Source organism: Pezoporus flaviventris, unplaced genomic scaffold, assembly GCF_033815535.1.
Source record: "Pezoporus flaviventris isolate CSIRO_AGI_PZ_B2104156 unplaced genomic scaffold, CSIRO_AGI_Pfla_v1 ptg000036l, whole genome shotgun sequence".
Lineage (NCBI taxonomy): Eukaryota > Metazoa > Chordata > Aves > Psittaciformes > Psittacidae > Pezoporus > Pezoporus flaviventris.
The window spans coordinates 11701097-11718064 of record NW_026892584.1 but is presented as its reverse complement, the minus strand read 5'-3'; the positions used below and the strand labels follow the sequence as shown (position 1 = coordinate 11718064).

The window sequence follows — 16968 nt, the reverse complement described above, 5'->3', positions numbered from 1 at the left end:
ACCTAGATTCTGTCTTCACTCCTTTGTTGCCACCTGATATGTTTTCCAACAAAACTCATGTGACTTGCTTATATAGCACATGTTAGAACTGGTCTTTCTATTCTGAGGTGACTCAACTGAGTGAATGTCCCTGATCTGATATAATTCCTATGCTCTTTTCGCTAATAATTTTTTTCCAAATTATAGTTAAATTACTACCTTCCCTACAGCTCCCATACTGCCCTCTTTCTGTGTTCTGTCTAAGCAGTCTAGCAATAGTGACAGTTAATTCTGCTTGTCTAGATGTGAGTTGCAGTCCAAATTCTGGTGCTACTCCTTAATTCTGATTTCTGTGTAGCTTAAGGATGGTCTGTATACTCTACACCATTTTTATGATATGAAGAGGCAACACCACTAGTCAAGCATTCTCACAAGAATAATTTAACTTGTCTTTTAAAAGCTTGTAAAGTCATGCATTAGTCCAGTGACATGACTGTTTAGTATTTAAGGCTTTGGGATATTAAAAAGAACAGATGTAGAGTAGCTGTTGGATTGCTATACAGAAGCAGATTTACAGAGAACAATATATGTTACAGGGTTGGGAACACGTACATAACATTAAGCAATCCAGTGTCTCACTCTACTTCGTCAAGAAGCAACAACTTTATTAACATTACTGACTGCTTTAGTTTTATTTTAGTATTTTTGCCATCACGCTGTTTGTTATATTGTGGAAGCTTTTGCTCTAAAAGGTTAAAGCATTATAAAAATCCAAGTTAATTCAGTCATACAAGCTTTTGTGAGGTATGAAAGCTGTGGTGGCATTGCTCTTGTTTTAGTCAGAAGAGTGAACTCATGGTGAGGTTCTGGTAACCTTTTTCAAACTGTGGCCAGCAGCAGCTTTTAAAAACACTAAGTAGCCTTGTCCATGTGCATGTGGCTGCCAGTGACAGTCCAAGGAATCTGTCCTACCTACTAGGCACAAATTCATTCTTTTTGGTCTCCCAAGAGACAACTTTGGCCAGCTCTCTGAAGGAAGGCTCTGGTTTTCGTTACCTGTTTTAACACTTGAGGTTTTCAGAATCCAGTCTCAGTTAAGACACTTGGGATCACTACTGAGCAGATAGACCTGGTTAGAAGTATCTGTAATAACCTCTTAAACAGCAGAGAGGGAGGAGGGAGGTGGAGGCTGGTAGTTATATATTAAATATTGTTTTTGACTTCTGAATTCCACCTTTCCTAAAATTTGGGAAAGATCAACTGTATTTCTCTCTCCTCGCTTACACTTTGCTTTCAAGGTAGCTGCAGTCTCAAGTGTACCCTGAGTTTATTATCGTTGTCTGCCAAAAGCTGCGATACCAAATCAGGGCGTTCCATGCCCATGGGATGATATTTTGCCGTAATATAAGTGTAGTGTGCATAGAAATCCAATTAACAGGCTGTCTCAATGGGCATAATGTAGCATCCTAGCACAAAGCTAACCTCACTGTGCTTCTGTTTTGCTCATTACTTTGTGAGACAGGTATTGCCCAGCCATGATCGCGTTTGTCACAAGAAACAAATGCACAAATGAAGGCAGGCTCAGGGACTGCTGGGAGGTGTCAGTATAAACAATAGCATAATTTGCACACAGGTCTCAGACAGTTTGCATCCCTTTTACTTGTCAAGTTACTTTAATGAAGGCTATAAAATAAATAGCCATGGCTATAATCTTTAAGAATTAAAATGATTACTTGGCAAGCTGAAGTAATTAACAATTCTCAGCCAGGAATCAAACCAGAGATATATGGGTAGAAGGATGCGAAAAGAATATATTAACTCGCTGGGTAGTAGCACTACTGTCCATCCTTTTTAGTTTTTTAAAGGATAAAAAAAAGCATGCGGAAATCATGTATTGGCAGGTTTTATATCTGTTGGAGTAATTGAGAGCAATCTTAACAGAAGAGGTCCAAGACATATTGGGATGTATATGTTGGTCTGAAGATATTATTCTCTTTTCTTATAAGAGACTATCCAGCATGGGCCTTCCTTCTACTTAGGTGCAAGGCAAACTTAAAGGGTGGGATTTGAGGGCTAGAATTCCGTATAGGCACAGAATACGCCTGGTGTTCTCTTCCTTCCTTGCTTTTAAGAAATTCATAGTGGGGACATAGAATTTTGAGTTTCGATATTTCTTGACCATTTACTGAGTTTTTTAGATATGCGTTCTCATTGAGGTAAGGAAAAAAGTGCTGGTTTTGAACACTTGCTTTCTGTATAAGCAAGCCAATCATGATTCTGCTAAACAAAATGGAAATGCACGTAATCCATAAATACCAGGCTGTAACATGCTCATTTGACTGTCTTTTGTGTTTCAGATCACCACATTATGCTTGCCCTGAAGTCATCCGGGTAAGTTGGTTAACATTAGTGTGTATAAATGCATTTTTTAAAGTACCACTCATCGCAAGTATGCAGATAGACCCTCTGTGCAGGAAGTGTGTCCAAGGCAGACAGCACTGGAAAAGAAACAAAGAATGTAACTACAGTTTTATTTGTTTGGCTCAGACCTGAGTCAAGCTACATAGGCTGTATGAGGGAAATGATCATGTATTATTCTCACAATACCCTTTGTACCATGTGATGAAGCAGAAATACAGTAGCCTCTTTTAACTTCATCTTTCCACCCGGGGATGTAGTCTCTGATCTAGCTGTCATTTCAGTAGAAGAATTGGGGTTGGCTGTCCGTAATTTTGGTTTCCATTAGATGATATGAAGTATCCTTTCCCTCTACTCTCCCTTTGTCCTCTGAAAATAAGTATCCAAGATTTCAGTGACCAAGATTCCCCTCTTTTAAAACATATCTTTAATGTAAAGCCAAGCAGGAAGTGTACAGAAGAGACTGTCCAGACATTACCCTTGAGTTCACAAATAATGTGACTGGTGACAAGCTCCCTGAAGAACCAGGGAAGAGAAAAACACCTTCTTAAAGTCCTTAATAGACCTCTGACACTGCTTAAGTGCCAGGTCTAATAATTTGTGAGCTGTCAACTGTTCCTGCCCTGCTCCCCACTTCCGAGCCTGTTCTCGCAGATCCCAGATAAGACTGTAAACTCATGTTCATAAAAAATTCAATTAATGGGCTGTGGCATGGCTTCCTAGCTGGGAAGGCCACCTTGGGAAGCAGGTGGCAGAACTGAAATGTGGGGTTTCCCATTCTCCCTTCTTTTGTTCTTCAAGGATAATTAATTCTTTTACTAGCGAGCAGTCTTTTGAGCCTCTGTGTCATTGCTGCACAGGGAGAAAAATATGACGGAAGGAAAGCAGACGTCTGGAGCTGTGGAGTCATTTTATTTGCGTTGCTAGTGGTGAGTCATCTTCCTTGCACCATACTTTAACAAGAAAAGAAAAATCTGAAAATGCTGCTGTATTTAATGGTGATTCTATTGACATCATGTACAGATGGTTTTTTTTTTAGTTCGCCTATATTTGTATCTCCCAGTTGCATCCTTTCCTCTTATTTCTGTATCAGTCCCAGAGGAAAAGCATGAGGAATATTTCACTGCTTCTTTGAAATGCTGCTGCCCTGCACAGGGGAGCATAGACAAGCATCAAAACCTTACCTCCATAAATGCTCTCTGCTGTCTTGTGATATCACAGCACATATTTTGACTGGAAAGGATGTGCACAGTTACAACTCCAGGATGCAGAGAGTGTCAAATAAGTTGTACTTCACAAGATGAAAATGTGGCTGGGTTTGGGAAGTGTTTGTTTTTTTTCTGCTGTAGATGTGTTTCAGTAGGTATACGCTTACATTAACTGCAGTGTTTTATCAAGACAAGATTTGAGTGCAACCATTTTGTTTCACACAAGTACTGAACTACATTTTAATTTAGTACACTTGGAAATATAAAACTGAGCCAGTAGTACAAAGTTTAAATTAGTTTCCATCTGGCTCAGTAATACTTTCTTTAGTATTCAAAATGTGTTGTCTTGTAACTTACCCTTCTTTTGATCAAAGTTTCAATTCTCTGTGGAATTTATTCTGATTTGAAGTGGTAAAGTAATTCTCCTAAACAATGCAACAACTGGATGTCCAGCTGAAGGCAGATAGGCTTGGCATTTGTTATCAATTTCCATAGTATAATGTAGGAAAATATACTTTTATGTTCCTATAAGCATATACCATGTGCAGATTGAATACTGTGTATGAGAACAGGTTTTATGTGCATGTTAAGTTCTTTATGTCTATAGTAATTCAATATGCTCATCTACAATTAGAAAAATACAAGCCTGGAGTCAAATTTGGACCTAATTACTTCACTTTAATGTTTTATTTTGATGAAAATACTTTTACAATGCACAGAGTTAAATTCTCCACATTAATTTTGTTCAAAGTACTTGGAAATTTTAAAGGCTTTTTTTTTTTTCCCCTCCAAAAAATATGCTGATATTTTTTTAATGGCCCAAGTCAAAATACCTTGAGGAAATATCAATATAATGCGTTAATTCACCTTAACCGAGCTTACCATTTTTTTCTTTTTCTTCATTACAATTCACTGATATTTTTGAAGTTTTGGATTTTTTATCTTGATGTTCTGAGGGAAGAATTTTATCTTACTAGATTGCACCTGGTCATCTATTGCTCCTGGGCAGCTGTTTTCTTGGCTGATAGAACAGAACTGTGTAATGAGCTCTTAACATAACTTCTTGAATTTGTAAGAATAGAAGAGAGAACATGTCAAGATGGGTGGGATTTGTATGAGCAGGCTTTTCATTTTCAGGGGGATTCTCTATCAAGATTTGGTATCTGTTGCTGCAACTTCATCTGTTCCTACATATACACATAAGCCTGCAAAATGATTGAAATAAGGCTATTATTGATGGAGAGTGCAGAGCTCTCCAGTTAATTATGTCAGGACAAACCCTACAAAAAGTCTCATGCTATAATAGCACGTAGTAGTAATAAAAGACGTGTAGTTGTTACCTTCAGGAAATGACACAAAGCATCCTTACTGACTTCATCATGGCTTAAGTTGCGTTAGCCAAAGTACTGAACTATGAGAATTGATTCTCCTTGAAGTCCGGAATAGTTAGAAAAAATGTAGGTAGCAGGAGGTTGGTTACAGAAGACAGAGCGGCTCTCTTCAGGAATGCTTGAATGAACAAACAACAGTAAATAGTGCCCAGTTGCAGTTGCCATCAGGTGGGCTTTCTGAGGGTTCTATGGAGCTGTTGTCTCTGTAACCCATAGACACAGAATTGCTTATACAGATGCACTACTCACTGTAGTAAGAGCAGTGCCAGAACTGACAACTTAGAGCTTCATAATCACAGCAGCTGACAGCTTGCAGCTTCCCACAATCCATCCTGGAAATCAAGGAAGCTTGGCACCTCCTAGAACTAGGCAGTGAAAAAGGAAGTGAGAATATCTAGGAAGGTGCAGACTTGCTATAAAAGGGTATGAGCTTCAGTTGGTGGAGTTATCCTAAAGATTTCAACTTCTTTTTTTCCTTTTTATCCGTGCAGCAAGGATAGGTCTTTTGCTGCTTTTTGTGGCAAGCTGATGATCTATTCAAAATGTAGTTTCAGCTAAAAAAACCTCAAGCCATTCATGTAAGTGAGGTACAGTAGGGAAGCAATAGGAACTGATGACCTGACCACAGCATGGGAACTAGATGAGGTATATTAAACAGGTAGAACGTCTGCTGCTTCCAAAGGCTAATGTTGGTTAGGATTTTTTTCAGCTGTGTCATTTCACTGCCTCATCAGAAAGAGTGTTCTTTACTGAAAGTCTCTCAAATGCTGTTCACCTCCTTTTCAATGTGTGTAACAAATGTGTCTTAGGAAGGTTAAAAATAAGGAGACGATAAACATTGCTGCTGTGAAAGTATGCCCAGGAGGAATACCAGCAGATCAAAAGCTTGAGCTGAATTTAAGTGAATTCATGCATCTTTGGTGAATTTGCCTGGAAAGACAATTTCATATTTTGTATTGTATTTTATACTAGTGGTCATTTTCTAATTAAAGGTCCAATAAAAAAGCTGTGTCCTCAGTTTTGTTTCCTATGTTGGAGAAAATACTGCAGCACTAAGAAATAATTTATTTTCAGTGGATAAAAAGTTTTTTTTTCATGTATATAATAATTCACTATGAGCTGACTTCTTCTTTTCTATTCTCTCACCATGTTTATCCTGGCTTTTCTCCTTTTGCCCTTTCCAATTCCCTTTTGCTGATCTCCACCATCCACACTGTCACATCCCTGCAGGGTGCCCTGCCTTTCGACGATGACAACTTGCGGCAACTGTTGGAGAAGGTGAAACGTGGAGTGTTCCACATGCCACATTTTATCCCCCCAGATTGTCAGAACCTTTTGCGGGGGATGATTGAAGTGGATGCCTCGAAACGTCTCACGGTAAGAAGGCATTTGCTGTGAGTCATGTGAGCAAGGCTTCATTTGTTCACCTTGTTGCAGTTGTGGTTGAATAACTAAGGTAACTCATTGATTTACTGCTGCTCTTACATGTTTCCTCCGGAGCAAAGAATGAGTGGAGTTGGTGAAGTCTTTGGGAAGAAGTTAATTACCTTCTCTTTTGAACTGTGAGGGGAGACTACCTTTGTGTCTCTTCTCTCCAGAAACTCTTGTGTCTCTTCTCTCCCATAAATCTCCGTCATTTAGAGGAAATCCCTCATAACTTCATCACAGTGCTACTGACCCATTAGCACATTTTGGAGTCCACCTGAGTTGTCTGGCTCTCCTGCCTGGTACAGCAGTTTGTCAGGCACATGATATAACTGTTTGAAAGTCAAAATTGTTACTTAGGACAGTTATTTGAAGCTTTGTTATTATATGAAGTATGCCTTTCTTACACTTCTGACAAAAGTGATGGCTTCTCGCTTCATGCCATGCACCCTGCATTGTATTGTATCCTGTATTTGCTCTGCATTATCCTCTAGCAGACTTCAGAGCAAGTGTCTTCCTGTCTGCTCTTTCATCTTGTGCCCTGTGGTCCTGAGCACAATTAGGTCCACAGTGTTGAGTTCCTGGTACTCGGCACTGACTCTTTTCAGATAGGATACATGCCATCACTGCAATAGAGACCTTGCAAGGGTGAGCACTGTATAGTAGTTGTATCCTTCATTAACCCTGGGTTTAATGTTTGGGGGAATTAAAAAAAAAAATTAGCAATTAAAATCATTTTGGAAAGCAAGATTGCCTGCTTGTCAGTGGAGGCGTCTGCCTTTATGGGTACATTGCCCTTGTAAATCCTATTGTCAGGCTGTGGTGATGATTTTATACAGATTCTGAGTGGGTGTATGTATAAAGAAATGTAAATTTAAAACTCCTCCTGGTTCTTTAGTCTGCTAAAATATTTATAAATAAACTCTCAGATCACTGGTTGTCCTCTCTACTGAGATTGCTAACAACAGCATCAGTCTGTGCCAGCTGTGATGGGATGCAGACATCTGTCTGCAGCTGAAACTCCCTCTACAACTTTACAGCATTACCTGACAGCTGCAGCTGGGTTTTTCTTTCATTCATTATGAAATGAAAGAAATACGTGCTCTGTTTGGTGACGTAGGTGAAAAGTTCTTCATGCTCTTACTTATATCCCTGCTTTTGCAAACCCAGTAGTCATCATGTTTGCTGTACATAAAGTAGCAGTGATTGAGGAAAAGAAATACTAAGCACTTTAAGAGTGTTTTTTTAAAACTGATTTTGAAAGAAAGAATATTTTTCGAAGTATTTTCATGGAATGAACACTGCAAAGGTTAGAGCTATACCCAGACATGCGAGGCAGCTGAAAAGTCACAGAGTCCCTTTCTAGGTTAGTTTCCTTTCTATAATGTAAACATTTTTTCTGATGGTTTTGTTGGGTTTTTTTCCTCACAGAGATCACTGAGATGGTTTGAGTATGCCAGGGAGCAGATCATCAGATGTTAGATCTTCTTCAGACTGTTCTGAGTTTTTACACAGAGCATAGTCCCTAAGCATTTTGAATTGTGCAATACAGCAGAGAATGTACATGATTAAGAGAGAAAACAGTTAAGGTAAATCCGGGTCCCAGAGTGACACACGCACACACACCCCACCCCCCCTTTTCTTTATCAAAATTAATCTGTTATTTCCTTAGGGAGGCAAAAAAAAAAACAGGTCTGATAGTTATTGAAAAGCATTAACCAGTAAATTGTGAATAAGAATTTCAAATCATACATATTCAAGAGCTGAGAGCTGGGAGGAAAAATGGGTAGGGCTTTGTTATTAGCTGCAATCTTATTTTTATTATTTTAGGTTCTCAGTTTGCTGTCCCTACTGCCATCACACTTTTATGCTGTTAGTGTGCTGTTTGCTGAGATTGCTAGGCAGAAGGGAGCTCTTTGTTTACTGCACAGGAGCTAGGAATACTTAGTTCATTTTGAGGAGAGATCTGAATTCTATTTTAGCTGTGTCCTAAGAAAAAGGGTATAAATATGGGTTTATATGGAAGCCTCTATTCCTAGAAAATATCTCACTTGAATCAATTTGATATTTTTATAAAGATGTGAGCGAAATTGTGGCTTGGGTACAATACGTACAGATGTAGCTGTTAATACTACTGATCATTTGCTCAATATCTCGCCTTTGAACTGAGCACAAAAATACAATGAAATATAAGGTCACTAGAATTTTTTTCTTTCATTCTTCCCTTCTCTGCTTTGTTCCTTTATTATTATTATTATTATTATTATTTGTATCTCTTTTCCTTTTCACCCAACTGCATTTCCCTCCCTGCTGTAATTGCCATTTCACAGCACACCCACACCTTCCCCAGTCCATCTGTTAAAATGATCAACAAAAACAGAACTAGCATTCTCATTTAACTGTCATCATTCGGCTTCAGTGTTTGAGCTTGGGAGGCTTAATGGAGAAAAGGATATTCAGCATTACTGTTGCTGGCCCTTTCCTGCCTTGAGAAATAGGTCTTACCTTTCTTTGTATATGATTCATTTATGGAAAGAAGACTTTATGTCTTAGTGGAATATTGTTCACTCTCACCATATATTACGTAGCCTCGGGTATGGTTAGTCGGATGTCCTTGACCGCTCTTGTTTACTAAGCCTGTTTTACTACACATGCTTTAAAATGAAAGAATCCATGTCTTTCTTTCAGTAGACTGCACAGGTTGATCCTAGCTGCTGGCCATGATATTTCTGACCACCCCTATTCAGGAAAGATGAAATCAAACAAAGGATAAGTACTGAGGTGGTCAGCATTTGAGACAGCCTGTCTGAATAGCACAGCCTAAAAGAGCTCCACTTAATCTAAACATATGATGTCAAGAAAGGTTGTAGTGTCTGTCTGCATATTTATTAGAGGTAATAACTGAGAAGGGAAGGATTATTTAAACTAAAGGAAGATACTGGCTCAGAAACAAATGTATGTCAAATGGCCTTACATGGAATTAGGCTAGAAATTAGAAAAAGCATATTAGCTATATTAGTGGAGTTCTGCAACAGGTTTCTAGTAGTAATGTCAGGAGGGAAAAATTAACTAGTTTTAAGTTTGAGAAGGTTTATGGAAGAGAATGAGTCCTCTTGGTACCTGCAGTACTGCCGGATAAGGTTTCTTTTAGTTATGTGCTCTTCAGAAAGTGAATGTTTTTTTCCTTGGAGGTTTCAAGTGATTCAGCATCTCTACAGCAGAGAATTACAGCTCCTGTAGTGGAATCCATTTGTGTTCTCAGACAATATTTTCTTCTACAGAAATACGAAGGCAGGAGAGTAATGAGCTTTTGGTCCACGTTCCTTTTAAAGATGGATGAGCGGTATCGAAACTTTGTCTGAGAGCAAGGTGGATCAGAGCAGATACTGCAGAATAAGCTATTCTGATAAAGCTATTATTGTTCCAGTGTTGACATTTTATTCCAGAGTAGATTGACTTGTCTTCCACATAGTCTGAAATACCTGTCTCTGAATATTATCCAATTTAAATTACACACATTTTCAGAATCTCTTCTGTGCTCCCTGTTTGATTATTTTTTTTGGGGGGTCTAGGGTATGCTAATGGTGGGCCACAGCATCTAAAAAATGAGGGAAACCTCATCTGACTCCTTTTTAATTTTTTCCAGAAGGTCATATGGTAAGGCACCTATCACATCATTTAAATTATCTCACTGCACCACTGGTAGGGTGGAGGTAATTGTCCAGTTGATGTATTTAGGCTGTAAGCTTTTGGCTGCCAAGGACCTATTCATGCACTGTGCACGTAGCACAGTGATACCTGCCCTTGTCAAGGCCCCATGAGGCTCCTGTATTACTGCTGCTACTGCTGACACAGATAATGGTTTTGCCAGTGCTGTTTGCACTGCCAGCATGAACCCTTTGGTCAAGAAGAGCCTCTATCTTGACATTACAGTAGGTTTCAGGCTCAGACTAGAGGATCTTCTGAATGAAGAAGATTCATCAGAGGTGTGGGTTGATTTAGTGCACAGATGGGGTTGAGACTGTTCCCCTTCTGGACAGGGAAATTTGAAACTTGACATGAGTTCAAGCCCAGGAGCCCTCATCCATATCCACAGACTTTGAGAAAGTTTTTCTTCAGGTCAGAACTTTTTAGTTTGGCAACCGCTCTGCTGAGATCAGTGCCGAGGATGTAGACAGCGCTGTCTTGTTTTCCATCTGCCTGTCTGTCTCCATCTGTTGTTCCCTGCCTTAAAATTCAGACGTAAGCTACTTGGGGGAGGAGACCTCTTTTTCAGATGAGCTTGTACAGCTCTGTATCACAATGGGTCTCTCATCTGCGAGTGGGGTTCCTAAATGCTACTTCAGTACACAAGTTTAATATATACTGGAAATATTTTTACATAAAACCATGATACAGGAATTCCCCCTCTCCTTCCATGACAGCATTTTAGCTTTCAGAAGTCTCTCCTGTGACTGTGCACATGCAAAGGATCTGAGCATGTTTTTTTGTTTTAGAGACAGCGTCATGAGACAGTTGCCTGCAATGACTAGAAGATATTAGGAGGCAGTATTTTTACAGCTTCCACAAAATGGCATTAAATTTGGCACTCATATGCAAACAGCAAGAAGAACCCTCTGGGAAGGGATGTTAAATGCCTTTGTCACTTAAATGCATTTAAACATTGTGTTTAAATGAAGGCAGGAGGAGTAAGATTAGCTCCCACTGTGTATCTCCCTCCCCTGCATTGCATAGTAAAAAGCATACAGACTTCTCCTTGTCAAAACCAGTCGCCCTCCCATAACCCTCCTGTCACTTTAATGCAGACGAAAAGCAACAAAGCACTAATTAATTACCTTTAAAAAAGCAGTGAAGATGTTGGCAGCAGCAAGCACACTTGTAATAACATTTCAATGCAATTACGTTTGAATCAGCATAGAAATTGGTTTCATAGAATACTTTTCATATCTGGGATATCCCAGTGTACTTCCCAGCAGTGGTTTTGATGTGAATTGAATGGCAGATGTGTAGATAAACAGCAGCCATGAGAGCTCTCATACACCTTCAAATGTATATCAAGGTGCTATGGGGCTTCTCTTTCAGAAAAATGCTGTGGGTTCAATACCTTGAAGGAGGTTGATCAGCAGGGGTGGGCAGAAAGGGTTTCTCTTTGACATCTCCGCTGAAGAAGCCCAGAGGTTCTGTGACTTAAGACATGAACTGGTGACCCTCCTTTCTTCCCCCTCTCTGGACTCAGAAAATGAAGTGCTGTTGTCTGCTTCACCATGGCATTTCTGGATATCACAGGCACAAAAGAACAATGTGACCCATGGAGACAGAAAATGCAGCAGGAGAAACAAGCATGAAAGAGGCTTGGACATAGCTTAGCTGTATCATCTGCATCTTGTCTGAAATCATTAATGTCACTAACCCTCCATGTGGTATATAAGAAACAACGAGTAGATATGCATCTCTTAGGGTGGTTTTACCAAGCAGAGGAGGTACAGTACACTTCTTAGAACATCCTTACAGTACTATGGACCTGATAAGTAACCATGCTAAAATCCTGTCCCATGGAAACTGCATAAAATATGCTCTTCTCATGTTCCATTTGTACCTCAGCTTGCAGAAAAACCAAAAGGCAGAGGACAGTGTCTCCAGGCTTGTTAGGGGAACACCCATAATGTGTATTTTATCTCGGGTTAAGATGGTCAAGGGAAATGGCAGTGTGTTGGGAATACTCAACCTTTCTCTTAATAGACACACATTAGGAGGAGCTATCCCCCATGTCGCCTGGCGCCGCAATAAAGAATACCTGCTTGTCAGCTTGAAAACTTTGTTGGCAAGTTTGTTCCTGGAGTTTTCTCTGAATCAGCAGAGATGAAAGGAGTACCTAATGCACGGGGAATTGTGATGAGGGGGAATTATTGTGGCAGAGCTGAGGCCACAGCTGGAAGCAGTGCAAGTCTGCCTGGGCCCATGGATGTGCATTCTGGGGGTGATCCCAGCACCTCAGCTGGCTAGAAGACAGCTAGATATGCAAGTACCAACTCCACCTCTGATTGCAGTGTTGATATGTTCTTTCCTGGTTCTAAAGGAGGCTGTTTGTCTCTCATAGTGATCCCTCCAGTCTCTTTTCATGCTTTCCTAAGCTGCATTCTGTTGTTTTGTTGTTTTCAGAAAAAGCCTTGTCTCACTTAAAAAATGATCTCATATAGAGCTGACCTCGGATCTCCCTGGTTTCCCAGACGTGAAGCTATTGTTCCATAGCACAGAGGTCTCTGATTCCTTTTTCTCTGTGGCAAATACCTACTTTCTATCTCTGAGGTTTTGTTGTTTGTCTGTTCCTCCTTTTTTTTTCTTGGTCTTTTTTTTTTTTTCTTTTCCCCCCTCTCTGATTCTCAGTAATCTGGAATAGAATTGGAAAGTAGGAAGAGCAGGACAGCTGTCTCTGTTCTTCCTCACCAGTTTAATGGGTCTGTGATTTCATCTCATAGCTATTAGCACTGGAGTTTCCTTCCAGTTCTCCCCTTTCTTTTCCCTGCATGCTGCACAACACAAACCTGTGTGCAGTGAGTGTGCATATTGTTCTGCACATACAAAGGTTCTTCATAACGAAGAACATGAGAAATGTTGTCCACATAATGAAAAGGCCCTCATCATCTATGAAAAGTTCTTTTCTACTGTAATGATGCTGAAAACCCAAGTTAGGAAGGTTCTGCTGTAAGATTGTCATATGAATAGTTTGTTCTCTCTACTGTGAAGAGTTTCTCATGGAAAAACAATGTAACTTTATTTTCCCGGTGCTTGTGGAAAACATGGTCATCTTGTAACATTTTCTGAGGTCTGCTTTCCATAGGTGAACAAGGCTGCTGTTCAGCTTTGATCAGTCCTTCATTACATAGCAACTTATTCTACTTTGTCTTTAGATTTGAATGATAAACATGAAGCTTATCAAGAATGGGTGCTGGCAGAAGGTCATATCACACATGCACAATTTATTTTGTTTATTGACATTTTTGCTTGAGCCCATTTCTATTTCCTTCTCTCACTCTCTTTTTCCAGAACAAAACTAGAAATGAACTTCAGGTGTAAGGATTCAGCCATTATGCACATACAGAAAGGAGCAGTTTGCTGGCTTCAGTTAGGTTATAGAAGGAAGGGCTTAGGAAGGGAAGAACTTACCAAAGTTCTAAAGCAAACTTACTTTGGAAGAATTGCCAAGACACTTTCCTGTGAAGCTTTGTACATAAGCATTTTGCTGAGATTTGCTCCTGTCTGATTCCTTACGTCCAGAATTGTAACCTCATTTCCACTGGGTTGGATGAGGATAAGCATGCTTTTTCTTGCAGCATAAATTTCTGTTCTTTGCACAGATCCACCTATGGAATGTTAGACTTAATTGAATAAGCCTTGAACAAGAATGTCTTGTGGATTTGTTTTTTCTGTTTCATGGCACTAATTCCTTGTTTTCTTTTACTTTACAGCTAGAACATATTCAGAAACACATATGGTATATGTAAGTAACACTTTTTAAATTCACTTTTGCATGCATTCATTACTGGTTCTGTTATGGGAGCTGATATTCTAGTGATCTCTGAGGAAAGGAACTGGAGTTTGAAAGCAGCTTTCACACAGGTGAAGAAGGGGGCAGAGGACAGAAAGGCATCTAATCTTTTGCTATTTTTTTTTTTTACCCTTTGCTACTCACAGAATGTCATGTGTATCTATATCAAGCCAGGAACTTTTTATACAGTGGCTAACAATTGTTTGAAATAAGATCTTCAGTCCAGCAACCTGCTGTATTCAAAAGATACCCACAAGTCATCAGCAAACCCCCCCCCCCCAACTGCCAGCCATATTTAGGTTGCTATCCAAGTACTGCAGACAATCCCTTGTAATACCTTCTTGACAAGAAAGCTTTCATTTGTTTCTTCGTGTCTTTTCTCTGAAGTAGAAACAAAAAGTATGATATTTGTATGTACGCACCTGTGAGCAAGAGCTTTTCTGTCTTAATCCCTACTCCTTCTTCTTTGCAGCAAGCTAAGAGGCTGCTTCTGACCTTGTAACCTGTTGATGTGAGAGTAGTTATGTTACTTGATTAAAAGCAGCAGTCTTGACAGTGAAACAGGAGGTCTCTGAGAAAACCACGTGCCTGTCTAGTGGTTTGGGTATAAGGAAGATTGATAGCTTTTAAAAATGACCTTGCACTTTGTGTAGCTTTAATGGTATTTCAAGGAACCTAAGTAAATAACATTTTTTTATGTGCTGATAACTTAATCAAACTAGGGAGAATACTTCACATATTAAACAAGTAGATGATGCTTTGATACATGTTTCTCAGGGTCAGCATAGTTATAGGTTCCCCAGGTGGGTGATAAGAAAAGTCCTACCTTCCTAAGGTAGGATTAGGCTCTTGTGAAATACTTGAGGATGATACGAACAAGCATTTAAGCCTGTCACCAACTGAAAAACAAAAACAAACCCAAACACCTTTGGTTTTGATTTCTTTTGTTTTCTCTGTCTTATGGGCAGTGTTCACTTCTGGATTTACCTGACTTCGACAGGACCTGAGGGCATTCAACAGTTTGTTGAATAACATGTTTTTTTCTTAGTTCACCTGAAATGGTGGCAGCACTCGGCCCGTGGCTTTTTCATGCTCCCTACAGTTACCAGGCATGCCACCTTTTTAAAACAAAGGAGGACTGGAGTGTTGTTTGCTGCAGTATCAATTTTTTTTTAAACTCTCATGGAAAAATGAAGGAGAAATGGAGGGGGGGAAATCTCTAATTGTAATCTCTGAAATCCCCCTCCTGTTATGTCTTATTAGCAATTGCAGAAGTAAATGCTGTTTACATCAATCTGAACAGTTGATCACCTCTGTTTCTTCATGGAGTTGACTTTCTCTGGGCTTTGATAAGAACTGGAACAGGAAATAAAATGAAATGTCATTGAGCACTTACATTATTATTCTAACCCTCCTCAAGATTTTTGCATGGAAGTTTTCACCTGTCAGAAGACTGCTGTCCCAGGCTCACATGCACAATTAGGCATGTGTTATTTCATGACTTTATTCGAGATTTAGAATTTGAAGATTTCTTTTCTTTGCAGACGTAAGTGTTTGAACATTTTAATGTACTTCTCAATGAAGGTCAGATTTTCTGATGATTGACACAGTAAACGGTTTTCTACCCCAATGGTAATAGCATCTGGAGCTTTTTTCAGAAACTGAGTTTTGCAAAAGCAGCTCTCCCCTAAATTCCCAGTGTAGTCAGTACATAGAGAGGAAGGCTCTCCCAGAAGTATACTCAGTTTGCCTAAAACAAAATTTCTGTTCAAAACAGCTTTTTTAATGACTTTCTCTGTCATTTTCTCTGTACTGGTCTTGGATTGACCTAAGGAGGTTAATCTGTTTGGGCTAAATTTAGTCTGTGAATAACCCTGCCACCTCCAAAACTCAACTACTTTCATCTGGTAATGTTTCACAGCCTCTCTGCATTAATTTTGCTTGGAAATAGTGATGCTGACTGAGAAGGAGGGGTTATAAGTGTTTTACTATGAGGCTGTTTGCTCACATGTTTCATTTTTTCTTTATTACATGTAACACCACTATGCTATGTAATCTCCATTCTTCATCATATATAGGTTACTGACCTGAAAGTTGTACTCAGAACATATAAGTGATTTCACTTAATTTTTCAGATAAATATTAAGGCTATTGTAAAGCCCAGGAAAAGATTATATTTGAGACTAGGCAGACAGAGGAACAGGTCTTGAAAGTTGAAATCATGATTCACAAGCCTAAAAAAAGGAAAAGAAACCAGAGAGAAACCTTTCATCACCAACCTCCAGTTCTTCTTGCTCTTCCACCCAAATTAATTCAGTGAGGGTTTTTAAGACTGTTTAATTGAAATAGTTCTTTTTTAACTCAAGCATAGGTTATCATAAATCAGCAAATAAACAGCAGCTATTCTAACTTTTTTAATAAAGCAAGAGGGCAAAATTAGCTATTATGTTAAATACATACTGCTGTAACACTGAGTTATTGCCCTAATTGTGAAAGTACCAAATTTACTAAAATCAGGAAAAAAAACCCATAACTGTACCAGTTCTGCTTTGCTTTGCACTGATGCAAATGTGCATCTTGGTTTGATTCACCAGCAGATTTCCTGGAGAGACTGAAAAAGTCTGCTCTGGTCTGGAATCACAGCCATTGTATGCACCGATCCTCACAAAAGAGGGTGGGTTTTAAAGCAGCAATTACATTCATGCAGGCCTTTAAAAAAATATACGTGATTTGCAGTATTCATCGTGTGACACTGGTTGATGTCTATGTGGGCAACAAATGCAACAAATTTGTCACTTTCTGCTAGACTGGGAATGGAACAGGCAATACAGTCATGCCAATCACAGCCCAGACCTGGTGGTTTTCACTTCCTGAAGCACTGAATTGAGTTGCCAAATGACAAGGCACTTTGCAGATTTCACTTGTACCTGATGAGGAGGTGTGAAAATTCCTGACTATGTCTGAAGCTGACCAGGTGCAGGGTGTAAGGAAAAGCTACTTC

The 16968-nt window shown here is 39.4% G+C and overlaps 1 protein-coding gene across 14 annotated transcripts in view; it reads left to right on the top strand.

Moving 5' to 3' along the window:
* Window positions 1-16968, top strand: part of BRSK2 (BR serine/threonine kinase 2) — a 325812-nt gene that overhangs the window by 248306 nt on the left and 60538 nt on the right. For all 14 annotated transcript variants that reach the window (XM_061463119.1, XM_061463126.1, XM_061463122.1 and 11 more), the window contains 4 exons: window positions 2337-2370; window positions 3258-3326; window positions 6227-6373; window positions 13888-13919. In XM_061463119.1, the coding sequence (XP_061319103.1) occupies window positions 2337-2370; window positions 3258-3326; window positions 6227-6373; window positions 13888-13919 (282 nt within the window). The remainder of the gene's footprint in view (window positions 1-2336; window positions 2371-3257; window positions 3327-6226; window positions 6374-13887; window positions 13920-16968) is intronic.